Source organism: Leptinotarsa decemlineata, unplaced genomic scaffold (genome assembly GCF_025532065.1).
Source record: "Leptinotarsa decemlineata unplaced genomic scaffold, Ldec_3_MD MMD2_tig00004307_RagTag_RagTag, whole genome shotgun sequence".
Classification (NCBI taxonomy): Eukaryota; Metazoa; Arthropoda; class Insecta; order Coleoptera; family Chrysomelidae; genus Leptinotarsa; species Leptinotarsa decemlineata.
Window position 1 is genome coordinate 10,047,055 of NW_027412606.1, and position 26,774 is coordinate 10,073,828.

Sequence of the window (26,774 nt, forward strand, 5' to 3'; positions counted from 1 at the left end):
TCGGGCGTGTCCCCATTCTCTCCAAAAAACTACAAAAGCAAGCCATGGACCAGGTCTACTCAAATTCAAGATGCGATAACGTCAGCTATATGACTTTGTCTTATTTGAGTGAACCCACCAATAACATTGCCCGTTTTCTGAAAAAAGAATGCGTAAAGGTAGCTCACAGAACGAATAATAGTTTAAGAAAATTCATTAAAATTAATAAAGACAGAACTTCAGTGTCAGATATATCAGGAGTATATAAGCTGACTTGTGGCTCTTGCCCAATACTGTATATTAGCCAAACAGGGAGACAATTTTCGCAAAGAATCAAAGAGAATAGCGTTAGTTTTGTGAATAGAAAGACTAATTCCACATTTGCAAACCACCTTTTAGCAGAGGGACATGAGTTCAATCATGAATACGACGTGTAATATCTAGAAGAAGATAGTTTGAATCTCAATCTTTTAAAATGTTCAGAAATCAATAGATTCAAGAACTCGGCAAAATACATTTTTTTGTAAATAGATTTATTCTGATTTCAAACTTATTGAAAGTCATTAGTTACATCGAACCATCGATGTTGAACACAATCTTTAATTACTTTCAAATTATTTTTCAGTTTCTGTTGATATTAAAGCGTGTTATTTTTAAATATAATTTATTTCTGTATTGAATTGTTTATATTCCACTTCTTGGAAAATGTTTATTCTTCAGTAGATATCTTCGAAGATCTTGAAATTTTTGGTGATGAAAGTAGTACATGGTGAATGTGATTTGAAATGCCATGGTTTTTTCTTGTTTTGACAATCTCCTCCGCCATTTCAGAACTACTGTATAATGAACAGGGCAGACACCCATTCTTGTAACAGTGAATGCGAATCGTTTGTACCACAATCCATTTCGAATAAAATCCTACTTTCGGTAATAGGTACATTCTGTGAACTTCATGAGTTCTTAGAGCTGGAATTGGGAGAGGGCTACTGCATTGAGACCTCTACAGCAGAGATGTCCCCCATAATAAACAAAGATAAAAATAATATCCAAATTTTGACAGGTCAGCTTTATAGATTTCAGCGAAATCATCGACAGTTTTTCGTCGAAAAAAGCTCTTAAAGTTCCCGCAACGGTAACGCAGGAATTTAGTTTTTAATGAATTGTATTTTAGTTTAACAAATTACTACATTCTCCATTGAAATAATTTTATATGCAGACAATACATTTTTGAAAGACTTAACGGAAAAAAAATTATTTCGAAAGAAATTACTGATTGATTCTAAATCCGGTCCTGGAAGTTTTCATTATCTTCAATGGGTCCTTCAACCACCCACTTTTGGATAAATTGAATGTGAAAAAATGTATCAATTGAGGAACAGTAATTTATACTAGTTTTTTTGGATTTATAACATTCCACAATCTAAAAAAACAAAAACTAAATCAATAGAAAATCTACTGAGGTGTGTAGGTAAAGGGCAAACTGAAAAGTTCATCCCAAAAAGTTACTGCGTAATATAAATTACTGGAAACTTCAATTAGACAGTAACTTGTCGTATTCATACATTTTGCCTACAAATGGTAAAAATCAATTAAAAAAAATTATTATTGATACTTAGCTTTCTTAAGTGGTTGATGTTTTGGAAAACAATCCTTTTTTGTTTTCAGAACTTGAACTGCACTATAAAATCTGCAAAATCTAGTTGGATATGTCTATTTTATGAAATAATATAAATTGAACCAGTAGTGGATAATTTGTATATCGCATCGAATATACTTAGTGACATTCAACATAGGTCTAAAAATTCATTTGGCACCTTCTCTACTGAAACAATTATATTATTGACTATAAAACATGTCAACCATGGTTTCGTTTAACAAATTCACAGATAAAAGCAATGTTCTATATTGAGTAAATTCAAATAAACTGCACAAAAGCAAAATTAAATAACATGCTCACTTTATGAACATGAGTTTAATGATTGAGGGTGCTTTCATTATCGAAAAGGAGTTGTATCATTATAAGTATTCTTTGAGTATTACTCGAATCTAAGTTTGTATATAAATGAGATTATAGTGAAATATGTGTAAGAATTTTGAGATTTTAACTAAATAATTTTACAAAAATACAACACGTGTTTTGCTATACAATAGCTTATTCAGGCTTGTCCATACTAACTCATAGTATAGTTATATTAGGTCATAGCATATACACTATACCAACTCATAGTACAGATACTATACATATAGTAGAGAGTCTATACTAACTTTTCTAGTGTATACACTATGTATAACGTGTTAGGAATCATACGTTTCAAAGTGAGATCTCGTTAGTCCTTAGCTTTTGAGAGTTGTCGTTCGTATAGGGGAGCCACAGCTGGTTGACAGGAAAATAGACAGACTGACACGCCTGAAGAATTTTTTTTTAGCGAAACACGTGTTGCCTTTTTTCAAAAGTGTTCAGTGAAAATCTCACAATAAAATGTGTTTTCAATATATTATAATGGTCTGTTAGACCTTTTACATATCAACGCTTGAGTTTTGTTAAATAGAAGAACCATTTTCCACCATTTGCATATATAACTATAGATAGATAATTCATTTAACTATGATACATGAATCCGAACTGGATATAATAATGTCAGGTCAGACAATTCCACTGTCTGCTTAGATAAGTTTGTTGATGGGGGTTAAAATGGACGCCAATATGTCTTGGCACAATCATGTCGCTGGAATTGCAAAATCCGCTTCTCAAAAGCTTAGAACACCGTTCCAAACCAGAAAACTGTACACACATCAGCAACTTTTGATGCTTTATAAAGCCCAGATCAGACCTTCTTTGGAGTATTGTTCTCATGTATGGAGCTCCGCCCCTAAGCATACCCTGAAGTTTCTGGAATCCATCCAGAAAAAAGCCATCTGCCTAATTGAAGACACGAAGCAACCTTGTTAGTCTGGAACAACGAAAAAAGGTTGGAGATTTGTCTATCTTCCATAGATACTTTCACGGGAAGTGTTCAAGTGACTTGGCACACTTGATTACACCAAGAGCGGTACATATCAGAAATGCGCGATGGACAGTGGCTGCTCATCGTTTTGAGGTTCAACTGAGTACACCTCGAACTCCACTGTTAAAGAACTCTTCCATTTGGAGAACTGCGTTAATGTGGGATAAACTTGCTGAGAACGTTTTTCCAAATGGTTTTAATTTGCAGCGATTCAAATCCAATATGAATCACTACTTTCGCACAGGCATTGCTCTTAGATCGCCTTAAGGATTTTCCTGTAGTGCTTGTGTTTTGTCCTTAAAAAACATAATGTTTGCAGCAGGTCATATAAAAAAACAGTCTTATTTCTAACACTATGATGTGGACTTCAACACATAGGTATTCATGGGCAAACTTAGATAAATAAAAACAATATGGTAAAACAATATCAAATATAGCACAAATAAATCATTTCACAATGTCGCAAAATTACAACAAGAAATATATCTTCAATGCCAAGATTAACAATTTTCCATCTATACTTATATAAATGTGAAAGGATGATGAGAATGGATATGTATGTAGGTACGTATATTTGTGGCTCTTTCACGCTAAACGACTCAACATATTTAGATGAACAGCTTATACATGAGAATAACATATAGGCTAGAATTTACAAAGGTTTTGTGTAATTTTGGTCATAATATAACGATAAGTATTCAGTAGCCCTGAGAGCTATCTTGGCGTTCGCTGCCTATACCGTTGGAGTTACATGAAGATAATGAACCGTTAGATTATTTATATGCTATCTTGTCCGCGATAGCATATATCTACCTCTTATTTGGAAGCCACCATATGCAAAATACTGAGCCGTAAATATAATTAAATTGGTTACTTTCATCACAATGCACGTTTCAGAATATCTGTCAAATTCTTATAGAAATTGATACAATCGTCGTTTTAAGTATTAAATATAGATAAATTTGTCTTTTACACTAAGTAATTTGGACGAATCCTTCAAAAGTTATTACGATAAGATTACCTTGACGCAAGGCAGTAAGCCATTACGCATCGCGTCTACTGTAAAACGACGGTGGACGTTGTGCGGGGTAGGGGGTGGTCTAAGCAATGAAGCGCCATCGCCGAGAACGCGACCCTTACGCGCGACCTAGAATCTTGAAATATGCAGGAAGGTCTTTTGTAGAGCGTAACTAAGCATTAAGAAAGGGAATCAGGAATTTCCACCCTCGAGAGGGGAAAATAGGGGTTCAAAGATTGTATTGAATTTCGTTAGTTTTGAAGTTGGAAACCTGTAGTCTTTAATAAAAAAATATTGTAACTATTTGTTTGAAATTAAAATCACAGTAGCGGAAAACATTTCATCATATTCTATAAGATAAATAGATAAGTACTATTTTGATCACTCCCATATTGATTTCATTTTAAGAGCTACTGCTAGACAGCTGTTTCAGCCTATTAGGCATCATCAGTACCGGGCAGGCGATCCTCGATTAAAGACAAAATGTGAATAACCAAGAAAAATACTTGATAAAAATAACTGCGTAAATGCAAGCGAGACATAAGTAGAACCACCCATCAGAATAGTACTTATCTATTTATCTTTTGATTTTCAGCAGCTTGACTTTATTAACATTTCTTGTTTCATATATATATATATATATATATATATATATATATATATATATATATATATATATATATATATATAATATATATATATATATATATATATATATATATATATATATATATATATATATATATATATATATATATATATATAAACAATGGTTGGCAGTGCTAAAACAGTTATAGTTTGTGTAAAAAACAAATTACTGAAGCCTCGTGATATGAAAGAGAACTGTCGATATGTATAGTTATGGAAACTATCAAGATAACCCTGTTAAATGATTCTGAAGTAAACCCAACTATTAAATAGGCCACGAGTCACGACTCTTCCTCCTAAGTAGCAGTTGTATCTAATTGGTTCAGCTGTACCCAGTAGCACCGCGATTGTTTCGAGATTGGTACTCAGTGGTACTCATATGATCCCCTCCTTCTTTATACAACCAGTAGCGACTCAGTGGGGTGTCAGTAATACAGGTAGCAAACCACAAACCAGCACTCTTCAGTGAAACAGCAACAGCCAGTATGTGTAATGAAGATACGGCGCCCTTCGCGTACAGGGTCCTGAAAGAGCGGGTTTTGAGGTTCACGGTTCCAAGTTTTGATCATTACTAAGAGTGGGTTCAAGGAAATTATCTAGAAATTCAATCAAGTGAAAGTTTTGTTCATTTCTTGAAAACTTATTTTGTGTTTTCCCCAGATATTCGTACGAACAGTTCTGTATACCTTGTGATAATCTGAAGATGAATCACTATCTGAAACCACGCGAAATCTATATAAAAGTTAAATTCAGGGCAAATATCGTGATTTCCTTCGAACTAAGAATGAACCGAATTATGGTTATTGATAAAAAATTTTTTGGAGTAACAGTATTCTAATTGATTTTTCCAGACTGAAGAAGATTATAACATGTGCATAAACATATTCATCATAAATATTTTGAACAGTAAATTTTGTTATATCTATAGCTTCATACTATTCGTATTCATTTGTTTTGAATAACTTTTTGAAGAAAATATGTTAGAATCACTAAACACTAAAACGTAATTGAAAGTCCAACTAACCAACCTCATATAGATAAATTATAATCAAGATGTTGTAGATGGACAGTTTTGAGACGCTTTTGGCGAAGGACTCAATGTTTTCAAATTCCTTTGAGATTTTAACCCAATTATTCAGTAAGTAAATATAAATTTTGACTACAAAAGAAGACGAAATTGTTGAAAAAATAATCCTACATACCTATGTGGGTATACTTTTTTATATGAATAGTTATCTTTCCGCTCTCAAAACCTGATTTCTTCGCAAAAAATATCTACATTTGAAAAATTATAATTTTCTTGACAAATGTGAAGATTGTCTGGTTTTCATTTTGTCATATGTTTGTTCGATATATCATGTTTTCAGAAAGGAAAGCAATAACTTTCCGAAACGTTATATATATAAATACTTATATATAGTCAAGCTAAGTATACATATATATATATATATATATATATATATATATATATATATATATATATATATATATATATATATATAATCGAGAAAGGTTAATGCAGTCAAGCTGCTGGAAAATAATTCCATGAAAATCAAAAGATAAATAGATAATTACAATTTTGATCATTCCCACATTGATTCAACCTAAGAGCCACCGGTAGACAGCTGTTTCAGCCTATTGGGCATCGTCAGTACCGGGCAGGCGTTCCTCGATTAAAGATAAAATGTGAATAACCAAGAAAAGTACTTGATAAAAGTAGCTGCGTAAACATCGATCATTGATACTCGTTTCACTAATCAAGTTGACTTCGTCAGAACTTAAGCCATTATCAATTTCTTAAAACTTATTTGATATACAATATACCAACTTTTTTCTGTTTGGATTTTGGAGAATAATATTTCTTTTGTTGGTATTCTACAATATGAAATAACAATTAAGATAGTGCTATTCGCATTATTCAAGTTTGATAATGCAATAGACTCGTACGCAATAGGGAAGTTATGAATGCAATGGAAGTTATGAATATGTGAGAGAGAGTTCATTTAACAAAAACATGAGTTGAGACTAGCGTTTTCACAAGTAGGTAGTGTGTAGATATAATTAAAAAAAAATATTCTAACGCTAGAGGTTTCGGTTTCACTTAATAACGATTTTTTGTCAAACGTTCTCTGAAAACAAAAATATCTAATCTGTTGAAAAAAATAAAAAAGAACACTGGCAAAAATCCTTCAAGGATAATCACAAATTCATTTCGAAGTGACCATTTTCTGAAATAAATCAGTTTTCCCGAATGTCAAACACTGACAACTTTCTCTAGTGAAACCGTTTTCGACTGATTAGATACCAGCAAATTCCTGTTTATGATCGCCATTTTCTAGTCATTACCACAAAATTGGACCCTCTACAATGAAATTATATTAGAAAATTAATAATTAATTTCGTACTGTAAAATTCACACATCATTGAACTTTCAATACGATAATTCCATAAAAACTCACGTAAATCTACGATAAATATTTCGAATTCAATTAGTATATCCACATAAATTATCATGTAATGAAATTCACATCAAGTGTGTACTATACCGAATCGAATGTAAAAGTACATAATATAAATTTATGTGATTTTACATTTACTGTGCAGTCTGGTTTCATTTCTTTATGGTCATCATTATGCTTTTTTGTGGGAAACTATTAGGTAATCATTCATTCAAATTTAAAACAACAAAGCGTTCGCTTGTGCAAACAGTCGTTGCTCTTCCCATCACTTAACTGTTTTTTCAAAAGATCTAGAGAACTGATAACCACAAAATTAATAGTCTGATCAAACAGTTATTCATTTTGTTTGCGTTACAAGACTTTTATTTATTTACGACTGGTAACAGTATAATTTTCGAGCATTAACTTTGGATCAACTGTAGAAAGTGTTACACTATAGTCCTGAAGTTCACGTCCCTCTTCGTCAGATTTAATATTGAGAAAAAAGATCAATTGAATCGCCAGACAATGTTGAATATCAATGGATTCTTCAACAATGGAAGGCGGACACCAACATTGGTTTTATTAGCATAAATATATGTTACATTGTCGGCTTCGCTCGTCGGTGACATTTTCAGGGAGTGCCTCAACTTGTTTCACAAAACAAAATTACTCATTTTTCTTCGATACAATGTTTGTTCCTTTTTTTCGATATTACAATAGACCGCACTTCCCTTATAATCAACCAATGAATATTATGAAATATAATTGTTAAACATTTCACATCATTGACATGACGAAAAGGATTTCTCTATTTGGAAACGTAACTCGATGTCTGATCCTCGTTGAATACGCAATTAAGCTTCCAATGAAACTATTGTTCGAAATATCCGGCTCACGAACGGACCTGAACGAACAAATTACTCAAATTTTCTCCTCACACGATGAGATAACTGAAACGATGGACCGGGTTTTTACGACGAGGGTAATGGTACTGAAATGGTGAACAAATAATTCATATACTTTTTTTTGTCGAAACATTTCTTCACTGAACTAATCAGAATTTACAATACTTCATTTAAAAAGAATCAAATGACACAGATGACTGTTTTTCTAACCACATATGTTCAAGTTACTCCAAAACATTTTTTTTGACGCAGAAGCTGAAGTTTTGAATGATGTTGATGCCTATATGGTAAGAATACAAAAAGGTGTCACACTGCCTTGTTTTGTTTTAAAATTCATACACTCATATATATATATATATATATATATATATATATATATATATATATATATATATATATATATATATATATATATATATATATATATATATATATATACATTCTCACTTATCGGTTCCTTAATTCAACATTTCATGTTACTAGTCTTTTTTTAATATGAAATCGTCGTTCAATAAATCATTTTAATATAGTTACATTTATTTCTCATTTCAATGGATGCACACATCCGAATCACTCACCTAATTAAAGGCAAAAAGTACTCCAATTCGTGAACATTGTAATACTCAGATCATTGTGGAACATATTCTGATTGACTGTTCCGATTTCCAAAATGCTAGAATTCTTCAAAACTTTCCATAAGATGTATTACTTTTGGGAGAAGCTTACAAACCGTTCGATACTTGTCAGTTTTTTAAGGACTTTAGTCCTCATTTTCGAATCTTAACTCAGAATTCCTGAAATTAATGTAATATATTACTGTTACGTCGCTAATAGCCATAAGTTTGATACAATTTCGATGAAGAAATTCAAGGAAAATGGTTATAATCAACAGTTATGAAATAGGAACGAAATAAATAGAATAATGATGAATTCCAACCTTTAATATAGTTGAAATATGCTTCTTCCCTGTATGATGTTTGTTACCAATTCGTTAACAACTCAGTTAAATTGTTTTATACGCAGAGGAAGGTTACATAACTTCAAATGAGAAGTAGACAGGTCATAACACGACTGTAGGTGATTATTCGATCTATTCCAATGAACTCTTGACAACAAGATACATCTGCAAGGTTGGCGTCTGTGAGATGCAAAGATGCAATAGAATATTCGCTGTAATATTAGCAAGGAAAATTATTTTTCTGGAAATAATTAGATTTCCTTACCGGAGTACAGTTTTGACTGTATAATTTCATTAAAATTTTGGAATTGAATTATTATTCAATTTCAAATTCCCATTTTCATGTATACTCCAAGCTATTTCTCATAGTCATGACGGAGTAGGGTTCTTAACTATTTTGCTATAATAACGCTGTTTGCTACGGCGAGCGTTGATATAGGTACTCAAATTAGCATTCATCAAGAGTACTGATTGAGTACCTGAAATACCATCGTGTTTGATGGCAAATTCGTATTCATCATCCAGTATGTACTGACCATAGTCCAATAAAAACTCTCATATTGTTCATTACAATGATATCTGTCTGTTTAAAATCTGTTTTTTCGTTAATCAGCTGTCGCCCCCATACGAACAACAACTTTCAGAAGTTGAGAAACTTGTGCGAGCTAAGGACTAACGAGGTCTTACCTTTCAACGTGTGATTCCTAACACGGTTGCAGAATCATCCCAGCTTCAACCAGATAAATTCTCTCGAGAAAAATATCTGGTCGAGGCAGGAATCGAATCCACATGTTTCATCCAAACAGCATAACATGTTACCCCTTTGAATTCAACGTCATTTTAGAACACCATCTGATTTATGAACATCGCATGCACTTTCACAGACGACTTTTCTGGCGCAGGCATGTTGTTATTTTCACAATGCAGCACCAATGTTTGTTACTGAATATTTTCAGAAAAAGCAGAATTTCACAACCATCCTTTTATCCAAAATCCGATAACTCTGAACTAAAAAGCATTCTGAAACAAAAACAATAAGAACATCATTCAACATAACAGAATGGGTACTACAACACCAAAAAGAAATGACAGAATCCTTCCCAGTTTTGCCGAGCTAATGGGGAGTTTGACGCCCCTTTAATGTATTCAAAAGTTGACACAAGTAATTCCCACTTTGAAACACCTCGACGCTACCAGTTCAGAAAGTCTTCTGAAGTTGACACATGTTTTTAATGCCTACCGTTCTAGGTTGGAATTATTTTGCATAAACGATAATCAAGTATGCAGAGTTTGTAAAAAAATCTATATGTGGCCTATTGGTATACGGTACAAATACTATCAATTAACTATACTTTCTACTATATTTCCGGTATCACCAGAATAATTCTCCTTCGGTAATGATATGTGTCTCATTATGATTCGGTTTGATGGATCACAATATATCAATTAAAAAGCGAGAGTGCTTTTGACCACATGATTGACGTAAAACTTCTTCAGCTCCATCTATATGTATGTACGTATATATATTTATATATGTATAACATAGATGCATACGTATATACATATATTAATTTTCTACAGATATTTGAATTCAGTATGGGTTTTCATCGATGAATTACCATTATTTAAATATAATTTTTATTTTTATCTAATATTTTTATTATCGGATACATCGGTAATTACTGTGGTTGACTGTAAGACCTAGATAATAGGCTTATGGTATGAGGAATAAGATACATATTTTTCGATTGTTGTTCCATGTCTTGTGGTAGGCTCATTTCGGTTATCATTCATTTCTAGTTCTAATTTATCTTATAGAAAGTTTACCAAGGTTGTCCATCTTCGGACGCGAAATTTATATTGAAATTTCCTGCTGAAATTAGTGGCATCATATGATATTGTTTTCCTAATCGTTCAGAGTGTACTCGACCGTAAATGTGTGCTCGCACCTCTCACTCTCTCGTACCTCTACAGTAATATACAAGACGTAACTCTCTCCTTCTATATTCACTAACTTATATCTCCCTCTCAACTTACGTTCGCCTCACCTGGTCACACTTTTCGTAACGCTCTCGTCATGCATCCACCAGCTTACTTCCCAAGTCAAGCGCGTGTAAAGTAGTTTTACTTCAATAATAAATAGTCTATCCCCATTTCGCTGATACAAAATTCAACTGCAAATAACAAAAATAAATATGTTGAGACCAAATTTTCTGTCTCTTTCGGCCTATATTCAATGTGTCACGACTGAGGAAGTTAATAAATACATCGCAACACATGTTGCCGTTTCATAATACATTTTTGGAAAATATTATGATTAGGACGTCTTTGCTAGTGGAGGTGTCCTACATTTTCAGATTTCAAATCATTGTCCTTTTTTGAATATATACGTCTAACTAAGCCTCTTCGTAGGTGTAATCCTCAGTAACAAATTTGAAGACCTAGGAAGATCTTGGCACAGCACGATATTTATTATAATTAATAATTATAATTTACAATCGGCGATATTGGGAAAGCTATGCTCTTTATTCACTATGGAGAAATTAGGTATGCGTGCCTACTTTCGTATTGTAAAACTAGTGTAAAATTGACAATATTTGGCGGATTTGAGAGGATTTGGGTACCTGTTTCCTACATAGTAAACCCTTTGTAATTAAAATAATCAGGAGTGCCATAAAATCATCACCTCAAACATAATTCTCATCTGAATTACACTTATTTTGAAGAGGGAAGGATTCTTTCTGTCTCTTCCAATAAATGAATACATGCCTTCCAGATGGGTCGAAGTGATTTGCTTACTTGTCAACATAATTATTACCATCAAGATAAAAAATATGCCGGACACATATCAGAATCGAACAGCCTGATAAGTACGAAATTGATTCTTAGGATGGGAGGTTCACTGAAACGTTCAACTTAGTCAATGATGGTTTTACTCTTTGCATTGTTTGTAAATTCGTGATGAGTTGGCACATTAGTTCAAACCACCTCCAGGTAATGTCCATTTCTATTCATAGTTCTCGTGATTTTTCGAATACCATACCATCTTTCATATCCGATGGAATGTGCCAGAAAGAATGACAACAATTACATTATGTTAATTAGCCCATGACTCTGCGAATTATATATGATTGTTCGTGTTGTCACTTTAAACGCTTTTGTAAAGGATGGCCTTTCAATCCATCTTCGATAAACAAACGAATGGTATCAAGACAGTCGGTGAAGAGTATAGAGAAAAGGTCCGCCTTTATATCCTTTATATTATGATAAATAGTCTCAAAATTTTATAACCTACTGTGATCTTTGCATTTGAATTTGAAAGGTAACGGCAGATCTCATTGGTTTTTTCCCTGTCGGTTCACTATAAAGAATCGGGTATCTTCAGAATATTTTGTGTTGAACAATGAATGTTGGAAAATATTAGAGCGACAACATTTTACGTCTAATAGGTCATTCAGAGAGGTGTGAGTTTTTGTTCCCCTCAGTTCGACTATTCGCCAATGGTTGAATAATTTCATTATCGGTTCAAATAGTTTATTAGTTTCTTCATGGATATTTGTGAGAAAAACACTATTTATTCCAGAAAAGTTTTGAGAATTGATTAGATATTGTCAATATTTTTCATCGATTTTTGGGAAAGGAAGTTTTTGGCTTTCTACTACTCTACCTTGATACAAAAAAATTTTTTTAACCAAAAATTAATTACTCCTAAAAATATAACCCTTTCAATTTAAATAAGACTCCTTTGACTGGGATTTAATCAAATAAGAGAATGAAGGACATACCATGTCATCGATGACATGAGTAGATCAAACTCATTCCGTGGCATGAAGTCTTAATTTATGAATGAATTGTGTGTATTTTATAATAATAATATCTAGGATGGTACTGAAGAGTCCTAAGCCGAGTGTCGTACGGCGAAACATCGATGTCTGTCGTTGAGGATGACAGTGTTTCATGTGAGTGAAAATGTTCACCTTCCATTCAGTATATTGTGTAGGAATCCTATGAATGATATCCAATTCCATAACGAGTGTTTGCGATACAAAATTAGTAGAGACATGTGTTTTTTGTATAATCAGTGATCATATGAAAGTATTTTTTCGAAAGAATTTTTCTTTCTTGTGATCCAGTTTGTGTCTGAAAGTTACTTCTTTGCATGATCTACATATCTATGTAGAGTTACTTCTTTTGAAATTGATTTCTTCCTTCCTTTCTTTGGAAGATTCCCAATTTTTTTTGTATCAAACGCAGTAGTTGAAAGCCAAAAACTTTCCCAAAAATCAATCATTCTTAAAAATATAGTACTCTCAATTTCTTCATCGATATAGTTGAAGAAAAAATTTTAATAAAAAAACTACCTCAAATTTAGAAAAACAAAGTATCCCCAGTTCTGAATACTACTTACTCGCACTTGAATAGGTGTGAACCACAATAAACGCTTGTGGGTTGCAGTGGAGGGTCGAATAGACCAACTCAGTTTAGACCTTAGACCTATACCCAGTTAAGTGGAGCTCGTTTCTTCAAATTATGTTATGAAAATATCGCAAAGATTTTCAATTATATGAATCTAATTGATGATTATTATGATTCTGCAATATATTTTCTATGAAAAAAATTTCTTTTTTCAAGTATTTCAAAAACAATTCGAATATTATTCAATAAATTCTAGAATACAACGCATATGCGGTTAGGCCTACTCAATCAATTTTTTTGAAAAAAGAAAGTATTGAAATTGAATATATTTTATAATAATGTTATGAAAAATGAAATGGATATATCGCACAAGAATTCATATAATTATAGTTTCATTGTAATTGCTAACTTTGAAGACTCATCAACATCAATATTGGCACCTGAAGAGCCTCTCTCAAAAAAATTCATAAAAAACTTGTTATTGAGTGAAATTGAATCCAATTCAGATAATTTCCTCATCATACCAACTGTTGGTGTAATATGAGTCGAGAAAAATGTCTCAGTTCTGGTATGTAAAAAATAGTGTTTCATGTGGATGAATTTGCGCTAGAGTACCTAATTCTTTTTTTCAATGGAAATTTGAATTCCTCATTTTGTGATTACTAGCTGCACAAAAGCAAAACTGGTATCAACAATTTCAAATAATATTGTTTTATAACCAATAACTGAATCTTCTCGAAAACTCTGGACTTTTTAGTCTACCAGAAGAAATATCAGTAAGATGCTATTTGAAACGAGTTATGCTATCTCGTTTAATTTTCCCAACATGTTTTTCATTATGATCTTCGCAACCAGTTTGACGAATCTCAGACTCGTTATCAGTTTCTTTCGAGTTTAGTAAAACTTTCAGTAGTGCACTGGAAGATCAAAGATCTTTCAATGTTGAGATTTCCATACAGTGGATTTGAGTAGATGATTCACAACGTATGTTTTCTGAAAGCTAGTAGTAATTAACTCAAGCATTGCTCCTATTTTGTGAATCTTAATTATAAATTCAAGTTTCATTGTCGTACATGAGATGGAAATTAATTATCAAGATAGTTTTTTTTTTAACTGAAGAAAAAGGGATTTTCTGAAACGTATGATATCAGTTCCAATATTTAAACGAAATCATGATTCGATGATTATTTTGAAATTATCAATATTGAACAACGGGTTTTCCATAAGATTTTATCAATTTCTGATTCCAGATAACGAATTGAATTCCTTTAATAATCAGTAAGAAATAATTCATCGACTGCCTTGAGTTGAATGGAGTCTGACTCTGATACGACAGTAACTATCGTGTATCCAACTGAATTTCCATAATATATTTTTTTTACATAGATAATAAAGTTTTTCCGGAGTTTTATCTGCAACGGGAAAGGGAATGCGAATATCAAAAGTGTACTTAATTTTTTCAATGTTACTTTTGCCGTGAATAAATATCTCTTCCGAAGAGTATCCACCAAGGGGTAAGGAGGCTTTTCCCTTTTAAAAAAACTTGCTGAAAAATTCGTGTCTTCATTTCAGAGTTGATTCGGGTAGTTTGTCCCAATCATACTGTATTTTCAAGGATAATTTAGAATTATTATTTATCAAAATCTAAACAGGCACATTCAGTCAGTCCCAATATTGTAACCAATGATACGTACCACAAAAACATTTATATCTATATGCTGTTTCAACTACTTATAGCCATCAGGAAGAGAGGAGAAAAGTTGTTACCAAATCCATGGGTTCTACTCACTGTCTTGAAAATAATATGAGTCCGTACCCTTCTGGTTAAGACCCCCATTCGCGGTTGGATTTCTTTGACATAATAAAAAGATTCCACCCAAAATCACCAAGAAAAATATCTTTCCAATAATTAATGTATTAGTCATTGTATTGAATTCTGATGGAGAAAAGTTAATTTAAAAAAAAGATTCTTTGAACTACAATATTCATTTATTACAATGAACTAAAATTTTGTGTAACTCTCGTTCTATCTAGAGTCTCCTATTGTGACATCATTTATGGACCTGCATTGATAATATCTGACGTGAAATGCCTACAGAAAATTCGAAATAACTGTATTTGATTTGCATATGGGATAAGAAAATTCGACCATATTTCACTGACCATAAGAGTCAGGCTGGTTGAAACTTGATAAAAGCTGGCAGATTAATTTCCTTATTGCTACTCACAAATTCCTATTCGAAAAAAAACCACTGAATATTTTTGAGAGATGCAGCACATTTGGGTGTCTTAGTCAATCAATGTTGTATAATTTCAACAAAAAATCAAAACTTGTTTACGCTCGTCCAGATTGGTCCAATTTGAAACTCATACCTCTGTTCTACCCCTTGGTTATTTTTTTGTAGTGAGAGTATCATGTTTTTTTTTGGATCTCCCATTTTGTTGTATGTATATGTGTTCATTAGTATTTACGCTACATATATATGTACGTATGTATTAGTTTTTGGTGCTAGATATTATTATTTCATAACTTTCTGATTTCTTATTTCACTGCTAGATTAAGTTGAAAAACAGCACAAGCTGAACTGCACCTTTCATCGAATATTATTATATTCTTTCTGATAAAGTATCTTTCATGACGACATTGGTATCATTAAAGTCGTATCATGAAGTTGTTTGATCTTCCTCTTGAAGATCATCACTTGGTGATCGAAACACGTGCCGAGGTGTTAAAAAATAATGGTTTGGTGTTGGGAAAAAACTCCAGTAATATTGTTTGGGATTGTTAAAAAACAGTGAAGTGCCTCTGTGGAGGTTGTTCCTTTATGATTCGATTGAACAGATTGATTGTACAGATTGAAGCGGAAAAAGTACCTTCTTTCTTTGTATAATAACTCAAAAATGCTTCAAATGTTACTGAACAATATCTGGTGTGTGCATATTCTATTGTTTACTGTAGTTGGCCACGAAATTACCTACGATCATAGATATTTGTGTCGTTTCAAGTAACTTGATTATAATTCTTGAGCTTTTTCTATGTCTCTGATGTAGATTTTCATTTTAGTGTTAGCGAAGTTGGGTTTGCCATTGAATTTATTCACTTCTCTCAACTTCTTGATCAGAATTTTATTAACCTATCACTCTAATTGAATAACTGCGATTGTACCCCTCTATAATTTCAATAGTTATTGTTTTTGTTGGCAGCATATTCATATGAAATGAAGCTAGTTTTTCTGACGAGTCGTGAAATATGAAAGTTCATAAATTCTAATCGAGGGAGCTAAGAAAATTTTCACTTTCGAACTTTCAAGCACAGCCGATGCGTGAGAAATTTTCAAGTCTTCCCCAATGTCCCGAGTCGGCAGTAAACGAGTAACGATAATTTATAACAAGTGACTGCTGGGTATGTATGCCACAATAGAGGGAACAAGTACCTTTCACTATATGCGAGGATACTGGTAAGCAGTGGCAAAATTCAATACATAGGCGCCACTTTTGTAATCTTGCAGCCTCCTAACCGTAACATTCAGTGCTCAACGGTAGTCCAGATGAAATGATTGATCAGTGCACATCCTGTTATGAATGATAGTTTGAGATTGAAATTTGTGATCAATATTTGTGATAAATGTTTGTGAATTGAACAAACTACTTGGATTATTGATGTCATTATCGTAAGTGTTTTTATTTCTGACCAAACAAAAGATCATTGCACAAATTTTATAAAAAAATTTTCAGTTCTGGTATTTAGTCTCATATATCAATGCTTTCGTGAGAAGCATTGAGCTGACTAGTTTTAATTGAAGGTAGAACAGATCAACAAAAATTGTATCAACTACAAGTAAATTTTGATCATTTTCAAATGTAAATGTGTTCTATCTATTCTCAGGAGTGCCCGATTTGAATTATAGAAAACATCCAAGTATATTCTCTTTATTACTCTACTGAACGTATCATTTCAAAAAGTATTTTTCTCATCATCGGTCATTGTTTCAATTTTTATCAGTCAATTCATAGATAATCAATTGAATTTCATTTGTATAAAAACACTTTTCACAAAATAAATAGTCACTCCTAAAAATATAACCCCTGAAATTCAAACTATTTATGCATGTTATAAATGATCAAACTTTTATTTCACTTCACTATTGGCGTAATCGTATGAATATGAATATTCTCACAAACTCCGATCGTCGCTTAATCTCATAACGACGTGATACAAAGTATAGGTATTATTATCAAAAATTTCGTGTGAAACCATGTTTTATATAATAAATATGACGTATATGTTCTTAAATTGAATATTCCCCAAATAAATGTTTTACTTATGACAACTATGTTATGCAGGATAACGTAAAAACTCAGATAAGAACTGGTTTTGGTTAACTTTTATCGTATGCAGACATTTATTTTAACATCACCTGTAAATTGAATGATAATTTTAGCCATTTTACCTCCATTATTACGACTTTATCAAGTTAAGTCATTTGCTGATTTTCAATTCGGGTTCAATATTTGAATAATTAAGTACTTGATCACAATTGATTCAAAGCAACTTAGGGAATTGTAAGATAAATTTAGCACGTCGATTTTCTTCTTACATGGAAAGTGGACCTAATTTGAGCGCAAATAATATTCTTTGTTTCTTTGGAGATCTGATTTATTTAACTGGGTGTTATTGAAGACTGAAGCTCTATGAATATGAGTGTTAGGATTCAATACTCAACAAATCGAAATCATTATGAAATTTCACCTGTGCGATTTAAAAGTGAAATATATCAAAACAATAATTTCAAAATGAACACAATCAAACTTATCAGGTATTCGGTACCAATAATGTTTTCTTTAAAAAAACTTGGTTGAGATTGAGGTCCATGTGTTTCATCACCACGACGGTGAACATAATTTATCGCATCTAAAGATATCTTGGTCTCTATTTCCAAAAATCAACATGACGTAATGAGGCAAATTTTAGTAAAATCTTTCAAAATACCCTATATAAGGTGACTAGATGTCTAGAGAGGAAAAAACAAAGGACCTGTGGTGAGTGTGAAAGAAAATAAAGGTTGAAAAACCTATGTAATCGTTTTTATGAAGAACAGACATGATGTCGGCTTATTTTTCAAAAAGCATGATTTTAAACGGTACTTTGAACACAAACACTGATCAGTTGAAAATTGGTAACATTTCTAGTTTTCGCCTGGAAACGGAATTCGGATTCTGAAAACTTTCCTGTTTAAGAACTCTTTCATTTGTAGAACTGCGTTTATGTGGAATAACCTTCCTGAGAACGTTTTTCCAGTGATTCAAAGCTAACGTGAGTCGCTACTTTTGCACAGGCACCGCTCTTAGTGCGCCTTAAGGGTTTTCTCTGTGGTGTTTGTGTTTTGTCTTAAGAAAATGTACTGGAGACCCCATTATGTTGGGTACGGGAGAAATTCCATGCAACAAACTTGGGAGATATGTTAATTCATTGCTAGAATCGTTTGTTGGACTAGGGATGGCTGTAATAATAATAATAATAATAAGTTTATTCACATCAGATTGTTTACAATAATTCCATAAAAAACTTTGAGTGTCATTCGCAAATGAAGGGAGAGAACCCATTTAAGACCAAATGGTTGCGCATGGGTCATTATTTCTTATCTGTTGTACAGAATGTTTCCCAAAGAAATAATTTCGTTTATCATTTGAGTAAAACAGTAATTTAAAGATTCAAAATAATTATCTGTTTGAATAGAATTTCTTATTCATGCAGGATAACGCTTCTCAGCACGTCCATAGGGATATCACTTTGGCACCACTTTGGCACCACTTTGGCTTACCAGATGCAAATCCCATAGAAAATTTTTGGTATCCACTGTATCTGTAGAGTAGGGAGAGTGAGTGTTGGCCCACATGTGACCCATTGTACATTCTCCCAAAGTGTTGTCCTTCTAGGTCATCGTCCATCCTGCCCTTTCCAGGAAGGTGAACAGGTCACTAGGAGACATCTCCTTAATATCGGCAGGTGTAGGCCAAGACTCACCAAACATATACTCTCTTATTGACGATAACTCCGGACATTCGAATGCTTGTTCACACATCCTGCATAGAGGTGTGTCTACCAGTCTCATATTATGGAGGTTTCTCCTTAGTTGACTGTGGCCAGTCAGAAATCGTACTGTCAAACGTAGGTTCTTCCTGGTCATCGCCAGATATTTCTTCGGCGCTAGCTTCCAAGGATCGCCCAGGGTGATCTTGGCAAGACTGCTTTCCATCCTATCTCTTTAGGGATTAAGCATGGGTGTGACGTTTGGCTAGTTCCACAATTGTTGAGGTCATCAGGCCGTAGGTGTCACCGGGTCTTAAAATTCTTAGTCCAGCCGCTTCCTTGGCTAAAGAGTTTGCAATGCGATTACCTTCATACTCCTGTCGGGCCCTTTAATCTACCTCAGGGTAATGATATTATCTACCGAGGCTTTGGCTAAATCTTGGTGGTACTCTAGTACTACCCCTGAGGTAACACGTTGTCTTTCCAAGGCAATTCATGAAAGACTGAGCAGCTAATTCAAGTGAAATAATTTCGTTTTGTTATTTCATCAAATTTCTGAAAATGCACTAAAAAAATGTTATTGTATTTTGAATTTTCTCTTCAAATTCGTTTTTTAGTAATAGTAAATCTATTTAAACGTTTTCTTCGTGAATGTAAAGAATTACTTAAACATCTGGTGATATATTTTGTTTTCATATTTGGTTTGTTCTAGTTTTATCTTCTGTTGGTTTACTTAGAGCAGGTTTATCACTGATTTTTTTTACAGATCAAACACCTTCCGAGAAAATTGATGATACCTAGGAAAATATTGAAAACTTCCGGATGATGTACCTGAAAATGAGTGAGTCATAAGAATACCCAGGTTCTGTCATATAATCATACAAAATAAATAGAGGACTATTGATCTACGTCATAGCTATTTTAGTAGTAAAAATTAGATGATAGACATAACCCACATCACGACAGTAAATCCCAGATAACTCATATTTCGAATTAAGCTAAAAAATTAGGAAGATATCAGATAACACGATAATTCGAATAGTCCCATTGGTGCCAATAAAGATATAAAGAAATCAAGATGTTTGCTATTATGCAGATAGATAACGACGTTAGTGGAGGACAGTTCAGAAGAAAAATGCGTTCGAAGTGCGAGTTCATTTGCAAGTATTGTCAAAGAAGATTTACGAAACCCTATAATTTGATGATACATGAGAGAACCCACAAGAGCCCCGAAGTTACTTTCAGCTGCGAAGTTTGCGGAAAAAGTTTCAAGAAACAGGATAACCTTAAACAACATAGGTATGATGAAAGTCAATTTGTTTTACTTTTCTTCATTCAGTGTTTGAGAGCTATCTAATTTTTAAATGATTTGTTCAGTTTTGAAACCTCTCTATTGAAATTCTTGACCTCTTGCTAATTAACTGATTTTTTACAACTTCATCAAGTTTTAATGAGTTTTTAACGCGTTAGATTTACGAAGCGATATTTCAGAAACGAACCTGAAAAAAATGATGAGGGGTTTTCATTATCGTGAAAATGTTAAACTCCTGAACCTTGGTTCACTCCAGAGAAACGTTCAATGTTATTGAAATAAATTTTCTGTCGATGTAGGTTAGAAGTCACAAAGATATTAGAGAAATTTTGTAATATTTCAACGGAATTCTTGAAATGTTTTTGTAAATGACACATATTCAGTATCTGATGAAGACTTCATATCCACAACGGTATGTTTGTTCCATTTTTTATATAGATGCGGTTTCATTCAAAACTAATAATATGATCGCAATTGAATGAATGAATAATATGATTTCAATTTTCATGGTTTGAGTCTTCTGTTCGAATATATTCTGTAAACTGACCGAAATTGAAACTAATGAATCTGAAATCGCGACAATTTGAGAATTTGTTAAGTGTTTTACAAAAATACTACTTTCTGCTCTAGTTATTGTTACTTGTTCAATACCAAATCACAGAAATTTTTTACAAAAATGGACAACTAACTCTGCTTCGAAATTTTGTCACAACTATGGAGTTTTTTTTTTAATACAAGGAAACATACGAACTTCATAAAAGGCAATATCTGAGGGTAACTATATATTCCAAAACGGTATGTTTGCTCCATTTTTTACGTTTCTTTCAAAATCAATATGACCGCAATTGAATGAATGAAGAAGATGATATGATTTTTTATGGTTTGAGTCTCCTCTTCTAATTTATTATGTGAAATGACAGAAACTAAAACCATTGGATCTGAAATTGCGACAATTTGAACATTTGTTTACAAAAATGCTTCTTTCTTCTCTAATTATTGTAACCTATTCAATCCAAAAACACGAAAATTTTATACAAAAAGGAAAAATAAATCTATTTGAAAAAGTTCTCACAAAGATGGAAGTTTTTTTTTATTCAAGGAAACAAGTAGATTAACACTCACTGTATAGGTTAATTATTCAATATAAAGAACAGTTAAAGAAGACATGACTTATTCCTTCGATATTTTAAATCGATTGATTTCAATAAAGCCACCCTGAAATCATTAACATATGTAATTTTTTTCGAGCTCTTACTGGAATTTGAACTATGATGAATGGGAGTACCATAAATTCCAAAACACAACTTGAAAATACCTTTTTTCAAATCTCAGACAGCCAAGAGTTTCTACCATCCATTCAACATGCAAATTTAAAAATATGCTTCTTCAAAGAACGCTTTTATGATTCATTTATTTCCTTCATTCAGTCGTTCCTTTTGTCACTAGCTGTTAAAAATTAGTTACAGAATATTAAATCTATTCCTCTTATTAACGCATGATTGGGGACAGTAAATTTTTGAGAATATATTAAGGTATAGACATGCAACAGACCATGATAAATTCTGTTTATTGCTCATAATAAATTACTCGTATGCCATAAGTGATTCTGCAGATTGCTGTTTCTGTTTTACTTTTTGTAAAAAAAGTTAAATATCTTTTGTTGCATACAAAGCTGAGGGAGCTTTTCTAGAACAAAATCTTCGTATAACAATTATTGTTTTGTTCAGTTTATTGTTCTGCACACTATCACAACAATGCATTTTATTTTTGCGTGTACTTTGAAATAATTTAAATGAGGGAGTTATAATCTGACAGATTTAACTTTGTGTATTTTTACTGAAACCAAAATGACCTCCCGTATACATTGCGAATAAATATTATTTATTGTATGTCCGTTTTAGTAGTAGTACAAGTAAAATCTCCTTAATAATTTTTGAGTTTGATGGGACACATTTCAAACTCAACGTTAGCATACTTGTCTCGTTTAAGACGAAATTCAGAAAGAGTCTATATTTTAAGAAACAATGAATTGGACTGAGTGGTAGAATTCAAGAATTTCAATGGAGTGTTTCTGAACTAATCGAAAATATGTTTTCCTCTCTCTTTTGTATATACTTATATCTGGTGTAGCTCCTGGTATTGTTAACAAAAAATTGTAAATATTTACTAATTTGTACCTACTATTCCAGATGTAATCAGTGCATCTGGCGGTAAAGGGACCTGGTGAATGAACAAGGGCTAACCCAGTCCAGTTTTCTTCTCATACAATGTAAGATCATCTTTTTAACATTATATTCAAACAAATACTAATTTCTTCTAACTCTTGTACTCATAACGGGTGTGTGAAAGACTTGCGCTGCACACTATACTTTTCCTACGACTTTGAAATGAAAATTGGAAAAATGGATACTTTCTTTCCTGTGATAATAATTAATCGGTATTATAAAACGATACAAATTTTCGAACCTTATTCCCGACGATTCATCTTCGACTTGATTGGGAGAAAAATAAAGCGATAGTGAAGTTTATTGCTTCGGCGGATGATTTCCAACCTTCTCATTGCTTGAGGGTTAAGCAATCTGCTCCAGACTTAACTAAAAGAAAAGCAGATGATCAACGATACGGTTGAAATATTCATTGGGATTCGGCAACTCGAAACATTTGCCCTTACTCGGAGCGTATCCGATTTTATTAATCTGTATATTTTTTTTAGATCATATAACTATTTTCATAGGTACATTTCTTCCTTCCTTTGTTTTATGAAAGTAATTAATGAGACGTTTATTGAAGAATTGGTGAATTAAGCGTTTAGATTTTGTCTGAGAACGACAAAACATGTTGCAAATATATATTTGACATTTTCAGTCAAAGGAGAAAAATCAAAATAAGAAAATAAAAAGAAAAAAAGAAAGGGCAATGAAACAGGACCCCTTTCTGTTTTGATGGACTTTGATATAGTTTTCGGCCATGTTTGGGACTACAAAATAGATATACGGAGTGGTCAAATGTAAGCGAAATTGATTCGTTGTCAGAATCTCTGCCAACATATAAGGAAAACGCAAGAAAATTTTATTCAAGAGGGCATGAGGAGTGCACAATTGTGGTATTTTGACTCCTTTACTTCCTTTTACCAAGCGATAATGACAGTCACGAAAAAATTTCCAAATGGTATGTAAGGTCGAGAAGTCAACGTTTTAACGTTCTCAAAATGCCTTTCTACATCTTTCTCCAATACAGCATTATAGAAAATGTTTTATCTTGATACTGAAGGATAATCAAGTCATGTTGCGAGAAGTACATGTTGATTGTTGATTTAGTTCAACATTTACCATGGCACTAGTTTGGGACAAAAATTAGAATTGTATAGCCTCCCTGGTCACCAGATTTGTCTTTTTTTTTTGTTTTCATATCAAACAGTAAAATTTATAGAACCCAACTAGCGATTATGGAAGAAGTACCTTGCAATCACCTGAATCACCTGAATCACCTGAATCACCTGAACAAATTCATATGTCAAAATGATAATGTAATGGCGGTTTCGCGCGTATTTCCTGAAGTCAGCATGTTAACCAAATCACGCGGGAAATACGCAGTTGCAGTTGAAACATTTGTAAGCAAAGAAGACCAAGGCAAAACCCGAAAACCATCCAAAACCTCTAATAAAACTATTGGGCTGAATTTTGAAACGACAACTCTTTTGTTCCTCTCATACACGTGCCCCCTCAATAAAAAATCGATGATTCCGTTTGTTTTGTATCGTTTTTATTTGACCACTCTTTATAAGGAAGGCATATTATGATAAATCTATTTTATCTGTTTGCGAATCCCGGTCGAGTTGCTACTAATGTATAACTGTTACATTATATTCAGTTTATTCCAACAAACCCATGAATATATTGAAACTATCGCTTGATTATCATCGTCCTTGGGCAATTATCACGAAAATGTTTTTGCTGCCGAAGGTAAACCAGTTTCTGTTGATAACTTGTGAGTATCGAAGTTGTCGAAATATCGAAATCAGTTGGGGAATAAAACAAATGTGTGAGCAGAAATTACGTTTTTTATTCTTGACTTGGGTTCAGCTGAAAGTGATGATTTGGTGAAATAGGCTGAAACTGTTGAAGCAGTTTGAAGAAACGTTTCGTGTGAATTTGTTTTATTAAAAATTACGACAAAAATTTGAATGAAAAAAAAAATCATAGAACATGAGGGCCTCATGTGTTTTTCAAAATGAAATTCACTAAATTCTGAGTTCAAAGTTGAAATTTAATGAGAGTTCAAGTTTGAAGTCGGAATTTGACAATATTTCGAGATTGAACTCAATATTCAATAACTATGCTATCAATAAATTCCGAATTGAATTTCAAATTCGGAATCTCATTAAATTCACACTTGATTCGGAATTTAGGGATTTTTTTCAAAATCTCACTTCCGTAAATTTCTCTCGTCTGCAAACTGATAATTTTTATATCAATCAACGAATTAAAAGCAATGAAAGTGTGGAGAAATGGATGATTTTTTTTCAGAGCTATAATATTTTTTCTCATATTTCAATCAACAATACAATTCTTCACTAGCAGAAATTTCATGAGACGACTATTGTCCTTTTTTACTGCATACCACTAAAATCATTCCTTTTTCTTTTTCAGGACAATTCACTACCCATCCAGTGCAACATGTAGTTGCTTGAGTGGCAGATATTAATTTTCATAGGCTTTCAATAACAATTTTTCAGAATGCAGTATTTACAATTTTCAGTATCTAATTTTTATCGTGTATATATTTAGAATAGGTGTAAAAATAACATATGAATGTTCTATCATTGAAATTTATTTCAAAGAATCGACCACAACTTTCTAGTCTCAAAAATGTTTTTCGAATGAATATCAGTAGAATTTTTATATTTTCATGATTTTCAAAATGTTATTCATCACTGATGGTTCAATGCACATTTCATGAAAAAATCGTTTTGTTGGAATTTGTCTCAAGAGATTTCGAAATAAAACTTCAATTGCCAATATTCATCGCTTCAACTGGTCTGGTTATTTTTGGAAAAAAATACTGAATAGCAATTCAGTTTGAACGCTTTTGAGGTAGAAATATCATTTCTGTTCGAAACAAGTATATTTATACCTTGAGAAAGAAAACCTCTTGATGCTGTCCAAACAACGCTTACTATTATACAGAATGTAATAAGTTATATAACATTCATATTGTAATCCAAAACATTCATGTGATAAATAGAAAAGTTGAATCAACTTGAAAATTCTAAATTAAAGGTGACCATTATGTGAAACAAAAATGATGAATTACTAGAACATCCAGCCCTGAGAACTACAATATAGCAGGTGTTTAAGTTACACTAAATTGTCGAATATTCTATAAAACTAAATTCATTTTTGTATCTCATGAGAAGTTATTTGCGAAAACATATCCATTTCCACAATTTTAATGATTATTGGTACTGTTATACATTTCAATTGGTTCAGTATTTTTCATGCACCAGAAAATTTCAGTTCTCAGGACTGGCAGGACATTTGAATGATATGAAACGGATATGTAAATAGGGATTGTGAGATCTGTCCCCTTTTTGTCTGATTGCAAAAAGGGTGGCACTGACTCCAACAATTCCGAAAAAATTTATGTAAATTATTTATTGATAGAGTAATTAATTGAAAAAATAAATAATATAAAGTAATCATATTTCTTTTATTCGCTTGTTTCAACCCATGCTAGTTCAAAATAACTATCCTGTTGCTATTTTATTGACTTGAGAAGAATTCACAGTCTACTTCCTGGGCTGAAAAGTCTCGGACTTAACACATGGCGCTAATCTTATCGCATTCACCGCTTCTTCAGTTAGTACTAATCTTCAAAAGAAAACTGTTGAAATTTTACTGACACTACACTCCTTCTTGATGGGAAAACTACCCTTTAAGCGAAGCAAGTGTTATAAGGACTTCGCTCTATCAGAAACAACAATAAAACGTTGCGTTTGCTAACTCCAAACGTGGTCCTAGAGACACCGATGGTGCAGAACCCAGTGGAAGTTCAAATGCAG

The 26,774-nt window shown here is 32.6% G+C and overlaps 1 protein-coding gene across 5 annotated transcripts in view; it reads left to right on the forward strand.

Annotated features, from left to right (window-relative positions):
- Positions 1 to 26,412, forward strand: part of drm (odd-skipped family member drumstick) — a 42,339-nt gene extending 15,927 nt beyond the window's left edge. For 2 of the 5 annotated variants that reach the window (XM_074178954.1, XM_074178955.1), the window contains exons 2-3: positions 20,168 to 20,700; positions 25,363 to 26,412. In XM_074178954.1, the coding sequence (XP_074035055.1) occupies positions 20,480 to 20,700; positions 25,363 to 25,417 (276 nt within the window). In that variant the 5' untranslated portion in view covers positions 20,168 to 20,479 and the 3' untranslated portion in view covers positions 25,418 to 26,412. Of the gene's footprint in view, positions 1 to 14,862; positions 14,885 to 16,887; positions 17,042 to 20,167; positions 20,701 to 22,902; positions 22,983 to 25,362 lie in introns of those variants that run through there. The other 3 variants (XR_012466363.1, XM_074178956.1, XM_023166689.2) reach the window with 3 other exon arrangements.
- Positions 26,413 to 26,774: the final 362 nt, after the last annotated feature.